Consider the following 12,314-nt stretch of genomic DNA (forward strand, 5'->3'; position numbering starts at 1 on the left):
TTAACGTTCCAAAACATTGTGTCCTGCTGAACGCGCAGCCGAGTATGGTCCAACTTCATTAGTATATTGAGCAATTTGACCATACTTATGTAATTTGCCCATGCACTACATTTATATAAAATATAACGTCTCTTCTTACATCTCTCATCTGCATTACTGTCATTTCTCTCTACATGTCACCCCAATATAAATATCTCATTCTACTTCTAGGGTTTCCCCATTACTTATGACTATAGTATCTCAACGATATACAGCATGTTGAACAGTTCAGTTACATGAGGGGTACTACAATAACCCCAAGGATGGTAAAACATGAGATAAATCATATGGAAAACATTTGCCAGAACACCAGTTAGATAAAATAGCACATTTATTTAAAAAAGAGACAGCATTTATCAGCAGTTCCCACTTAGATGTTATTTGTAGAGTCACAACTGAATATGGAGGGGGCATCTCAAAGGACTCCATCAGTCCACCTGCTGCATGAATCCCATGGGGTGGGAGAAATCAATAAGTAGAGTAGGATTCCTTATTGACATTGATCGCTTTCTTTCACATTCACACTAATTAATTCATACCCTCATTCTGTGATTCATAAGACTGTGTATGGACTGCACAAGAGTGTATGGTTGTTCCGTCTGCACCTCAGTAGGGCTAATGGGAGAGTGGTGTAGCAAGTATTTGGTTCTTATCTTAGGTGAGCTCAAGTAAGGTTAGGATTTTTGCACACTAGGACTTGTGGGCAAAAAAAATTAAACATCCAATGAAGTAATCGAAAGCACACCAAAAAAAAGGAACCTCAAAGCTGACAATGATAATGTACAACTGTATTCAAATTCAAGGCAACAGGGATTCAATTAAAATAAAATGTACACACAACAAATGACAGACAAATGCTTTGAAAATAAACCAAGTAGTCACACCACTAAAACATCCTGGTAAAAAGTCAAACAAAACAGATCCTGAGAAAGAATAAAAAGCTACAAATCCTTTAGTCATTAAGCAAATATCTCAGATTAAACCCCTTTCTTAAACTATACATGTAAAAATGTTCATGCTTCATCAATCTCCTCTCTTCCTGACAGTCAGTGTGGTCAGTCAAGACCTTTTCTTTTCTACAGTGCCACCGTTGTAACTTATCCCCAGCAGAAATGCCAGTCTTCTTTAAAATTAACTATTAAAAACAGCTCAATAGTAACAATATTTAGATTAGAAAATAACCGCTGTCACACTACAATAAGTGTGATATTGTACCTTACAGTATATACACAAGCAACTGTGTAGCGATTTCAATTAGCCAACAAAAGAATGTAACTTTGGTACTGAATTAAATAAACTTTTTTTCATTTTTTCAAATAAGTAACAAAGGTGCTTCTCTCTTATTAGATAGACTGTTTCTTTTTGTAAATTGATTTATTTTGTATAAAAAAATACAACAACTATCAGCTGACCAAGTATTGTAACCTCTCCCTTGTTTTTTTCCAGCAGCATGGAACAGAGGGGGAAACCACAAGAGAGAGAGAGAATTTATAACACCTGGATCATCTATTTGTCAAGTATTCAGCAAGTATAAAACCAATGACAAGTGTGGAGAGGCAAGTGTAATAGGCTTGGTAAAATATTTTTCCCTCATGGAAAGAGCTTTGTTCCTGATACAGAGGCAGTTAGATAAACACAAAAACAATGCAAACATGCAGCTACTGACTTCCAGGCTAACTGTATTGAAGGACATATGGATATGTCCGTGGAACACCTTAGAGATTAGTAATAACAAAATGCTGCGGTCCACTTTAAGGCAAGTTTTTTTTTAAAAGCTTCAGAAAGGAATCAAAGGGCCTAAACTTAAAATATTATTTCATGGAGAGATGGGAAAGAGGGAAAATATTCCCAATAGTGAAACATGTACACACATCTATAGATACTCACATGTGCAAGGTAAATATAGATCATAATTAAGACTGGTGCAAGCCCACTGTTTATACATGTTGATTTGACTGATTGCACACTTTTCAAACTAATTTGGGGAGCTGGCTTTTAGAAACACTTTTTCTCTGGGAAAAGAATCACAATTTAATGCAATATAATAATTGTTAAGAAGGCTGCTCTTAAGCTTTCTACTCAAAGCCAGTTTCAATTTAGGCTACCACTGACAATCTTGGTTGGCCTTAGTAAAAGTTGTGTAACACAACTAGTTATTTCCAACTCCCCTCACTTTCTAACCTTCTATGTAGCTGTGTAGCTATGGATAGCTGACACACACACACACGCCCTACATTTATATTCCAATATACTAAAAGAATTCAGCAGTTTTTCCATGAGGACTTTACATAAATAGTAAATAAATACAAAAAAAATGCGTAGGCCCTTCCGGTTCTTCATTCTAATGACACACTGTATTGGGATAACTTCTGATGTTTACGTTATATCTTGACCTAGTACTTAATCATCACTCCAGCACCAACATTGTGAGTTAAAACATGAAATTATATCAATCACAGTGTTATGAACAGAGGATTACTGGGAGTTTTATAGAACAAAATTCTACAACACAAAACACTTTGGTGAATCAAAAGAAGGCATGCACAGCCATGAATGGAAAAGGCAGTGACCATGACAAAGGACTACACTACATGCATCTCTGTGACAATTCAGACATGTTACTGATTCGGGACCTGTCCCACTTGCTTGAGAATTTGTTTAATTACCAGGTCCCTCAATGTTGGCAAAGTAACTAACTAAATCACTCTATACTATTTCAGATAACCTTTCAGAGGTGGCCTTTCACCAGATGCAAACCAAGCTAATGTACCGTTAAGTGGAAAACACATACAAGTTAGAGGGTTTAATCAATGTGGTTAAATACCATGTAAACCCTCAAAGGATTCAAACTCTCCAGGGCTCGAACATTAAGGCTTGTCCTCTTGTCTGGGACAAGTAAAAAAAATAAAAAAAAATTGTACAACATTTTTTTAGAAAGGTAGAGAAGAATAATATAGATTTGGAGTTGTCTGAATGGACAAGTAAATGTTTTTTTTTGCACAATATCAAACAATTACTCAGATCAGAATTAAATCAGAGGGGCCAACATTGGAATAACATTTCAATCTATTTTTCATGTACATAAATAAAAAAAGCCTACATGCCAAAGTCTAGGTGATATGCATATTGGCTGCAGCTTCATGTCCAAACCGATGCTGACATGAGGGAGGCTCTGTAAAATGTAGCCAAACTTTAATGAGACTGTTAATTACATAAATATAGGCAAACACCAGTCATTTTTTACAAATATAATGAAGGAAAATTAACATTAACGTTTAAAGGCTTGAGGCATGGTTTGTTCAGATCAAATGGTCACAAGACCAGAGACAGTGCCTGTTGCGCACCACACATCACCCACCTTGAATCTGAGCAGAGGTGGTCAGCATTTTAACTATAAACTTGTTTAAAACCTAGATGTTTTATGTTATTTTATGAAGCATGGCTTACCTTGTTTAAAAGTAGCCTAGCCAAAATACAACCATAGAAATGTTGAAGTAATTATTTTAAACACCTAACATGCCAAATGTTCTATTGGTTTTCACATTTATATTTTATTGTCGAGCAGCCAAAGGCATAATCCTAGTCATATAAGTAACCCATGCTAGTTGATGCATCTTTAGATCTCCCCTCTTTCTTAATTTCTAACAGATATTTTTTATCTCTGTCACATGAAACCACTCACACGTGCAGTGCACTTTTGGCAACTGTTTTCCCGCTAATTGCATTTTGGAACCTTCCCAGATAGCACAGCCATGTGCACATTGTTGAGCATATAATATGAAGAAATAATACTTAATCAACATTTTAAGCTAAACGGTCTGATCTGTTGTATCAGCCTCATTGCTTTTTTTTGTCTGTTTTGAACCGTAGACATTTATTGTCCCAGGGACAACAGGACACCCTTAATTTCAAGCACTGGAAGACAAGTGGCTGAAAATGTTAAATGTCAAGCCCTGCAATTTCTGATAACTCTATAGTCTAGCTGTCTCAAAAGGTACCTGCTAGTACAGACAGTTATGCATGCCAGCACAACAAGTAGACTTCTTACCTGTGACCACATTTGAGGAAACTTGCATTGTTATATGAAACAGCACAGCACGGTATAGTCCCATGGAGGTACACATGCATTTTTTAAATACATTATGCAACAGAATTGTGAAATCCACCGTAGATGTGAAAACACAATCAGCCTTCTGTTCAAACAGCACATGAAACATCAATTCTCCGCCATAGAATAGACTGAGGCTGTAACAGTACAGACTTGTTGAAATTATTAGCATGTTGTTTCTCAACAAATTATGGCACAGCTTTGTATCAAAAGCTCAAATAAATTGTAGCTTTACAACACTAGCAAGTTTGGTGATAATCAAGCCCAAAAATAAAGTAAAAAAAGAGCAAGCAAAAACATTCAAATGCCTAATTGGCCAAATTGGCAACCGTCTCCCACTGTCCCCTCCAATCTCCACCAAACACACACTCTAAAACATCTTCCAATTTCCAAATTTGTAAGAATCAATAGATTTTCTGTATATTATCTCCTGTATCATCTCTGACTAAATACTGGGCCTGACTTTTGTTGATCACCATAGCAGCCTATCTGCATTCACTTCAAGCCACACCTCATCCAAAGCCATACTCATTTATAAAGAGGGACAGCCAATCACATTTCAGCACCCCTCTGTATAGTCCCAGCCTCCTACAAGACAAGACAAACCTGGTTCGAAAGTGGTCAATCCTGTCTCATGCGAGATCATGTCTTTGTGATGTGGTAATTTGCAACATGGTGGAAATGTGTAAGATGTACAATACACACAAACTCACTCTCTCCATCCCCTTTTCTCTGTGTGACCTTAAAGTTAGTGAGGAAGGCATTTTATTCTGTCACCTGCACTGCATTCCAAATTTGTTGCCTCTTTTTTGTCCACTTAATGCCATTGGCTCTCGTGCTCACTCCTGTCTATTTGCCTAGACTTTCCTTGTGTCTCTTCCTTGTCCCCCCCCCCCCTTCAGTCTCTTGTCCATCATGTTCCGTTTCCCCCTCTATTTTACATTCTCACAGCCGACAGAGGCAGAAGAGTGTAGGGATGAACACCCCGAATGCCACCAGGATAGGGAACATGAGGCTGCTATTGTCGGCCGCATACGGGTTTGGTGTTCTGGGGCCTGACTGGACCCTGTACTTGGGAGCTGTCGAGGTACTCTTCTTACCACCCTCCTCTCCTGCCTCAGACTCCTCTTCCTCCTCCTCCTCAAGTTCTTCACGTTTCTCCAGTCCAGGGTGAGGCTGAAGTTTTGGTACATCTGAGATGCACAAAATATAGAGATGGGAGAGATCATGGGTTTAAAGATATGGTTGAGTGAAATTCATTTCATGCAGAACTTAGAGGTAAGACATTGAGGAGAGGGTGTGATGTCTTTAGACTAGATTGTGCATACAATTAATTGTTTGAGCAGCCAATGAATAACGTTATTGAAAAGGAATGTGAGATAAAAAAAGAGAGCAATCATTTTGTAATACAACATTCCATTACAATTTTTTAAATAATTTCAGAATTATTTAGACAACATCTTAGAAAATGCTATTTTTCACTGGCACTGCCGAATATTCTCCTGTTAATAGACTGATGAGGCTCACCATCTAATGTCCCCTTCATCACATACAGAGCACAGACCTTGGGGTTGTCGTAATAACCCTAAGAAAACAAAGGGCAGGTTATCAGTTCACAGCAGAGAAAGCCATGTGTCAAATGAACATAGAGAAATACAGTTCTACCATTATTTGCACAAAAAAATGACCCAGAAAAGGTATAAACAAACATACAGTCATGGCCAAAAGTTGAAAATGACACAAATATTAATTTCCAAAGTTTGCTGCTTCAGTGTCTTTAGATATTTTTGTCAGATGTTACTATGGAATACTGAAGTATAATTACAAGCATTTCATAAGTGTCAAGGGCTTTTATTGACAATTACACGAAGGTGATGCAAAGAGTCAATATTTGCAGTGTTGACCCTTCTTATTCAAGACCTCTGCAATCTGCCCTGGCATCCTGTCAATTCACTTCTGGGCCACATCCTGACTGATGGCAGCCCATTCTTGCATAATCAATGCTTGGAGTTTGTCAGAATTTGTGGGTTATTGTTTGTCCACCTGCCTCTTGAGGATTGACCACAAGTTCTCAATGGGATTAAGGTCTGGGGAGTTTCCTGGCAATGGACCCAAAATATCGATGTTTTGTTCCCCGAGCTACTTAGTTATCACTTTTGCCTTATGGCAAGGTGCTCCATCATGCTGGAAAAGGCAGTGTTCTTCACCAAACTGTTCCTGGATGGTTGGGAGAAGTTGCTCTCGGAGGATGTGTTGGTACCAAATATGACAGCACTACTAATACTGACTATTCATTGGGTTAAATCGATTCAATAGCAGAAGTCAAAACAATGCATGAGTTAGCTTGAAATATCTTCTTAATGGGAAACACACACCTCTACAACCATATGATCACCCTCTGGCAGAAGCAAATATTTCACTTTCACATTCTTTATTCATGGCTGTGTTTTTTGTTGTTGAATTTGACCCCTTTTCCTCCACAATTTTGTGGTATCCAATTGTTTTTAGTAGCTACTATCTTGTCTCATCGCTACAACTCCAGTACAGGCTCGGGAGAGACGAAGGTTGAAAGTTGTGCGTCCTCCGATACACAACCCAACCAAGCCGCACTGCTTCTTAACACAGCGCCATCCAACCCGGAAGCTAGCCGCACCAATGTGTCGAAGGAAACACCATGCACCTGGCAACCTTGGTTAGCGCGCACTGCGCACGGCCCGCCACAGGAGTTGCTGGTGCGCGATGAGACAAGGATTTCCCTCCCGGCCAGACCCTCCCTAACCCAGAAGAGGCTAGGCCAATTGTGCGTCGCCCCACGGACCTCCCGGTCGCGGCCGGTTACGACAGAGCCTGGGCGCGAACCCACATGGCTGTGTTCTTAGGCAAAATTGTGAGTTAGCCCACTCCCTTGGCTGAGAAGCAACCCCACACATGAATAGTCTCAGGATGCTTTACTGCTGGCATGACACAGGACAGATGGTAGCGCTCACCTTGTCTTCTCCGGACAAGCTTTTTTCCGGATGCCCCAAACAATCGGAAATGGGATTCAGAGAAAATGACTTTACCCCAGTCCTCAGCAGTCCAACCCCTGTACCTTTTGCAGAATATCAGTCTGTCCCTGATGTTTTTCCTGGAGAGAAGTGGCTTCTTTGCTACACATCTTGACACCAGGCCACCCTACAAAAGTCTTCGCCTCACTGTGCGTGCAGATGCACTCACACCTGCCTGCTGCCCTTCCTGAGCAAGCTCTGTACTGGTGCTGCCCCGATCCCGCAGCTGAATCAACTTTAGGAGACAGTCCTGGCGCTTGCTGGACTTTCTTGGGCGCCCTGAAGCCTTCTTCACAACAAATGAACCGCTCTCCTTGAAGTTCTTGATGATCCAATAAATGGTTGATTAGGTGCAATCTTACAGGCAGCAATATCCTTGCCTGTGAAGCCCTTTTTGTGCAAAGCAATGATGACGGCACGTGTTTCCTTGCAGATAACCATGATTGACAGAGGAAGAACAATGATTCTAAGCACCACCCTCCTTTTGAAGCTTCTAGTCTGTTCTTCAAACTCAATCAGCATGACAGAGTGATCTCTTGTCAACACTCAAGGCTGGAGTGTTATGAATTTGTGTTCTCAAAACTTTTGGCCACGACTGTACATTCAGAGTTGTGTGCAGGTAATCATGACTTTAGTGCTCGAATTTAAATTTGAGGACACATCTGAAAAATATTTTTTAAATGGGTCAGGAGAAGAGGAGAAAACATTGAGCAGTGACACACTTCAGTTGTGTCAACTCACCTTGACAAACTCCACAGTGAGCTTGCCGTTGAAGGTGGACACCTCCCCCTGAACACTCAGTTTACCGCGGCGTATGGAGAAGGGCACAATCTCGTCATGAGCTGTACTGTGACCTACCCGCTCAAAGATATCCAGATCTTTCACCACCACATGGTCATTAAGACGCACGTCAAATACCTGTAGAATGTCAAAGGTATTTATATATTACTAATAAATTAACTTGCAATAAAACGTCTGTTGGAAACTGTATTTTTTCAATATCTAATATCTTATCTAATATCTGTATTCTATCAATATCTAAGTTCAACAACATTATTTGCTGCAAAATTAGAATAACATTACTATGACTTACTGTTTACAGTAGTGATAACTTTGAGATCTAAACTGAAAACATATTTTGATGATTTGATTGGAAAGCTGAGTGGTACCTTCTGCTGAGACTGAGCAAAGTAGACCTCTGCATACTTCAAGACAAGTATATAGTCTCCTTCCTCACGAATCGGCACCTCATAGCCAAAAGTATCCTCATTGTAGCGTTCTGTCTGGTAGAGAATCTGGTCCTCAGGACTAGAGCGCAATATGGGCAGACGCACTCCATAATCTGAAGCTAGAGGAAAATACAGAGTAGATTGTTCACTATGTTGTCGATTTATAAGCAATTCTGTCACATATGCACCCAACACACTCCTTACATAAGCTTACATAATACAAGCCCATTTGCTTACCCATGTACTGGAACAGTATAGTGATGGCTGCATACATGTATTTACTGTACTTGCACACAAACGGTGAAAACCAGGAAAATAGCACATGCATTTTATGGCTGATAAGGTTCTTTTAAAAATGTGAGATGCAAACTTGCTGGCTAACAATAGCTTGGCATGTTAAAATATTAATGACTTATCTGTTCTGGCAAGTGAGAGGCGATACCTGTGCCAAGTGTCAATGTTTCCTTAACTGTCTGGTTTCTATTTGCAGACAGACCCATTTGGTCTTTAGTTTTACTGGGATGGATGTCAGAAACAATATGAAATGTCGCTTCAGAATGAAGTGTGTTTAAAAAAATCTATGAACATGCAGTGGAACTAAGCTTAGTGGCTATAATTCATCAAACAAGAAATGTCATCAATATATCCTTTACCTCAATATACTTTCATTTTAACTGCTCATGTTTTTAGTTTCCAATTGATTTTAAAGAAATACATTTCTGAATATCAGTCATTATCACTTTCCTAGTTAAAGGTTACATAAAAATAAAATAAACGTCACAGTTGAGCTTACTATTCTTCCATGAGATGGTTCATTTTCGAAGGAGAAGCTCAACAAATATGACAGCACTACTAATACTGACTATTCATTGGGTTAAATCGGTTCAATAGCAGAAGTCAAAACAATGCATGAGTTAGCTTGAAATATCTTCTTAATGGGAAATACACACCTCTACAACCACATGATCACCCTCTGGCAGAAGCAAATATTTCACTTTCTTTTAGCCAAATGGCTACAATTGGCTAATTTCACACAGACTAGCTGGCTATGGCGTTCAATTCAATTTAGCAGTCACATTTGCTATTATTAACAGGAAATAGTAATCTAATAGAGCCATTTTGATGACCATGCCATGCCTACATACTCACCTTTCCCAAGCTTTCCTTCCAATGGATCCTTCTTGAAATGAATGCCATGCATGTCTGTGTGAGCTTCCCCGCCAGCGTTCACTGCCCAGATAACTCGTTCAGCAAGGCCCCCACCATCCGCCAAACAGTGTTCAGCCAGCAGCGACAACACCACCACCACCACGACCAGCCCGGCGACCAATGGCACCGTTACCCGCCGCATTGCCATACACAGCTTGGTTCAAGCAGACACACACGAGTTGGCCGAAGGAAGCTGTGTGAGAGAAGGCATCAATTGTAGCTAGCTAGCCAACTAGCGTAAATGACAGCACAAAACCCTCCCACCCCCTCCCCAGATAAGGTAGTCAAATATATTTAGGTAGCTAACTATCTGACTAACATTAGCCAAGTATGACTGCTGAATGGTTGCAGCTGGCAAATGTTCGCAACCACTAAACATGGCTAAATCTCAAATACTTTCAGGTAAACGAACAGCCTCGTTGGCCTTCACTATAACTAGTATTAGTTGAGCAGTCTCATCTGTTAGCTAAAAGCTATCTGTGTGGCTTGCTAGCTGACTTAATGCTCGGTCATCAACGTTCCCAGAAGCTCTAGCGGAATATGAGGTTCTTACGTTGCAAAATCTTTGGTGCAACTTGCTTCTATGCCTGTTTGCTTCAAATCGAAGTCCACAATCTACACTGCAGCTCTCATTGACAGCAATGATCGTTTAGTCTTCTCTGCCAAACCGGTATGACTGACGTTGATTTCCTCAGATGCACACACAGTGCATGAAGGCTGAGGCGAGAGAGGGTGTGAACATGCTGGTTCACTGTAGAGAGGAAATGAATGACTGAAGTGACAACCAATCACATGGCATTAGTTTAACATTTTCTCTCTCTCTCTCTCTATATATATATATATATATATATATATATATAAATATAAAGAGAGAGTTTAGCATATTCATAGAAATGCATCGGATTCACGAATCAAATACAATTCCATACCACCAATGTATATCAACGAGCTAAGGTTCTGTTTGATGCAAAGCTGTTTAGTTGGAAAAATGCAGGTGAAAGATACACACAATTACACCTGATGGGAGTTATTCGTAATTGTATTAATCTTCGAAAATAAAACATTTAGAATAGAATGTATATACGAATTTCATAAAAACGACATTTGCAGTCCACATGTATGCGATGTATTTTGTGCAAACTTGAAGGCGAAAGTGATTTCAATTTCCTCAAAAAAGGGTTTAAACGACTGTAATGCAATGGCCCTATTCCAGGTCGTATTTATTGTGGTTGTGCAGTATTCAGACAATCCAATTTCACAATGTTAGGAGAAGTGTCAACTTCTCAGGAAGAACATTAATATTATACGAAACAACGTGGCTCTCGATAAGTTAAAACTCTCTCTCAGGCATTTTGTGATCTGATAATCGGCGCAGCGCTACTACAATATGGACGACCTGGAACGCAACTGATGTCTGAAATTTTGGCCAATCAGGAGAGTCCAACGCAGCGTGCTTGCAGTGCACCCTGGGTTTGTCAAAAATAATGAATGAACAAATAACGTTGCCGTAGTAACATTTGACGCTTAGATTTAATATGAGGGCTCTCTGGTCAAAGATGGTTTAGATCAGTGGTCACCTACCTTTTCTGAGTCAAGATCACTTTGGCAATCAAAAAACAAGCCGAGATCTACAGCTAAAAAAAAACAACTAAATAAAGAGAGTTCTGCAGGAATGTGGCCTAAAACGTTATCCCAGCATAGTGGCTATTGTCCTATGCCCGTCCTGCCAATATTGTTATCCTCAGACCATATTGTAGGTTATTTCAAAATTCGAGCTTTGATAACAAAATAGATCAGGTGTAGCATTTGCAAGTGATCTTCAGGTCGGAGCTCTGGAAATATGCTGAGTTTCCGTCTTGGAATTTCGAGATGGATGTCCGTTGAAAATGATTTTTCCCAGTTGGATCTCGTTTTTCCCCCCAAGTTCCCAGTTTTTTTCCCCCCAAGTTCCCAGTTGTCTTGAACGCACTGGAGTCAGAGATTTTGTTATCAATTCTAGAGTTTAGTCTCAATTGTGAGACTGACCAGAGAAAGGGGACAATGCCTTCCACCTGATGGCGAAACTCGAGTCGCATTGCATCTGCCTCATGCACAAATTCATGCTATGACCAGAGAAAGTGAAATATTCCTAAATATTAAAACAGACACGACGAGCTGCTAATAATAGCCTGATCACCGACAACGATGAGACAGCCTATAAGGAGGTCAGAACGACAACAACCTTTCCCTCAATGTGATCAAGACAAAGGATCTGATTGTGGACTACAGGAAAAGGAGGGCAGAACACACCCCCGTTCAAATCGACGGGGCTGTAGTGGAGTAGGTCGAGAGCTTCAAGTTCCACATCACCATGGTCCAAACACACCGAGACAGTCGAGAAGAGTGCCATGTCTAGGTCCAAAAGGCTCCTTAACACTTTCTACCCCCTATGCAGTCACTTACCATCTACATACATGTACATTTTACCTCAAATTACCCCCCCCCCCCCACACACACTTTCGCGTGGACGCGCACACACTCAATTCTTCATTGCTGTGACTTGCTTGCTAGTTGGGATTTTTCTGATCATGTTAGGCTGCGTTTCATTTGATTTATTCATCTCGGTTTGATCGCGGGGAGGCACTAGTAATGTCTGCATTTTTCGGTTTGGCTATTTGTTTCAAGTGTATTAGTCTATAAATA

General features: G+C 40.1%; 1 protein-coding gene across 2 annotated transcripts; it reads right to left on the bottom strand.

The window, feature by feature from the left end:
• Positions 1-352: 352 nt before the first annotated feature.
• On the bottom strand, positions 353-11,850 carry LOC139410835 (malectin-like). 2 transcript variants are annotated; one of them, XM_071156400.1, is made up of 6 exons: positions 11,214-11,850; positions 9,573-9,825; positions 8,364-8,542; positions 7,936-8,112; positions 5,675-5,732; positions 353-5,340 (listed from the first exon to the last, which is right to left on the bottom strand). In XM_071156400.1, the coding sequence occupies exons 2-6, from the start codon at positions 9,778-9,780 to the stop codon at positions 5,093-5,095; spliced, it is 870 nt and encodes a 289-aa protein (XP_071012501.1). In that variant the 5' UTR covers positions 9,781-9,825; positions 11,214-11,850; the 3' UTR covers positions 353-5,092. The 2 variants fall into 2 exon arrangements, with proteins under 2 accessions (XP_071012501.1, XP_071012500.1); XM_071156399.1 differs by lacking the exon at positions 11,214-11,850 and adding an exon at positions 10,186-10,411.
• Positions 11,851-12,314: the final 464 nt, after the last annotated feature.

Source organism: Oncorhynchus clarkii, chromosome 6, assembly GCF_045791955.1.
Source record: "Oncorhynchus clarkii lewisi isolate Uvic-CL-2024 chromosome 6, UVic_Ocla_1.0, whole genome shotgun sequence".
Classification (NCBI taxonomy): domain Eukaryota; kingdom Metazoa; phylum Chordata; class Actinopteri; order Salmoniformes; family Salmonidae; genus Oncorhynchus; species Oncorhynchus clarkii.

Coding starts and splice junctions, on each gene's coding strand:
- LOC139410835 (XM_071156400.1), bottom strand. CDS start 9,780: ATGGCAATGCGGCGGGTAACGGTGCCATTGGTCGCCGGGCTGGTCGTG. Junction 8,113..8,363: donor TTGCTCAGTCTCAGCAGAAG/GTACCACTCAGC, acceptor GACATTCTACAG/GTATTTGACGTGCGTCTTAA. Junction 5,341..5,674: donor GATGAAGGGGACATTAGATG/GTGAGCCTCATC, acceptor TGTGCATCTCAG/ATGTACCAAAACTTCAGCCT.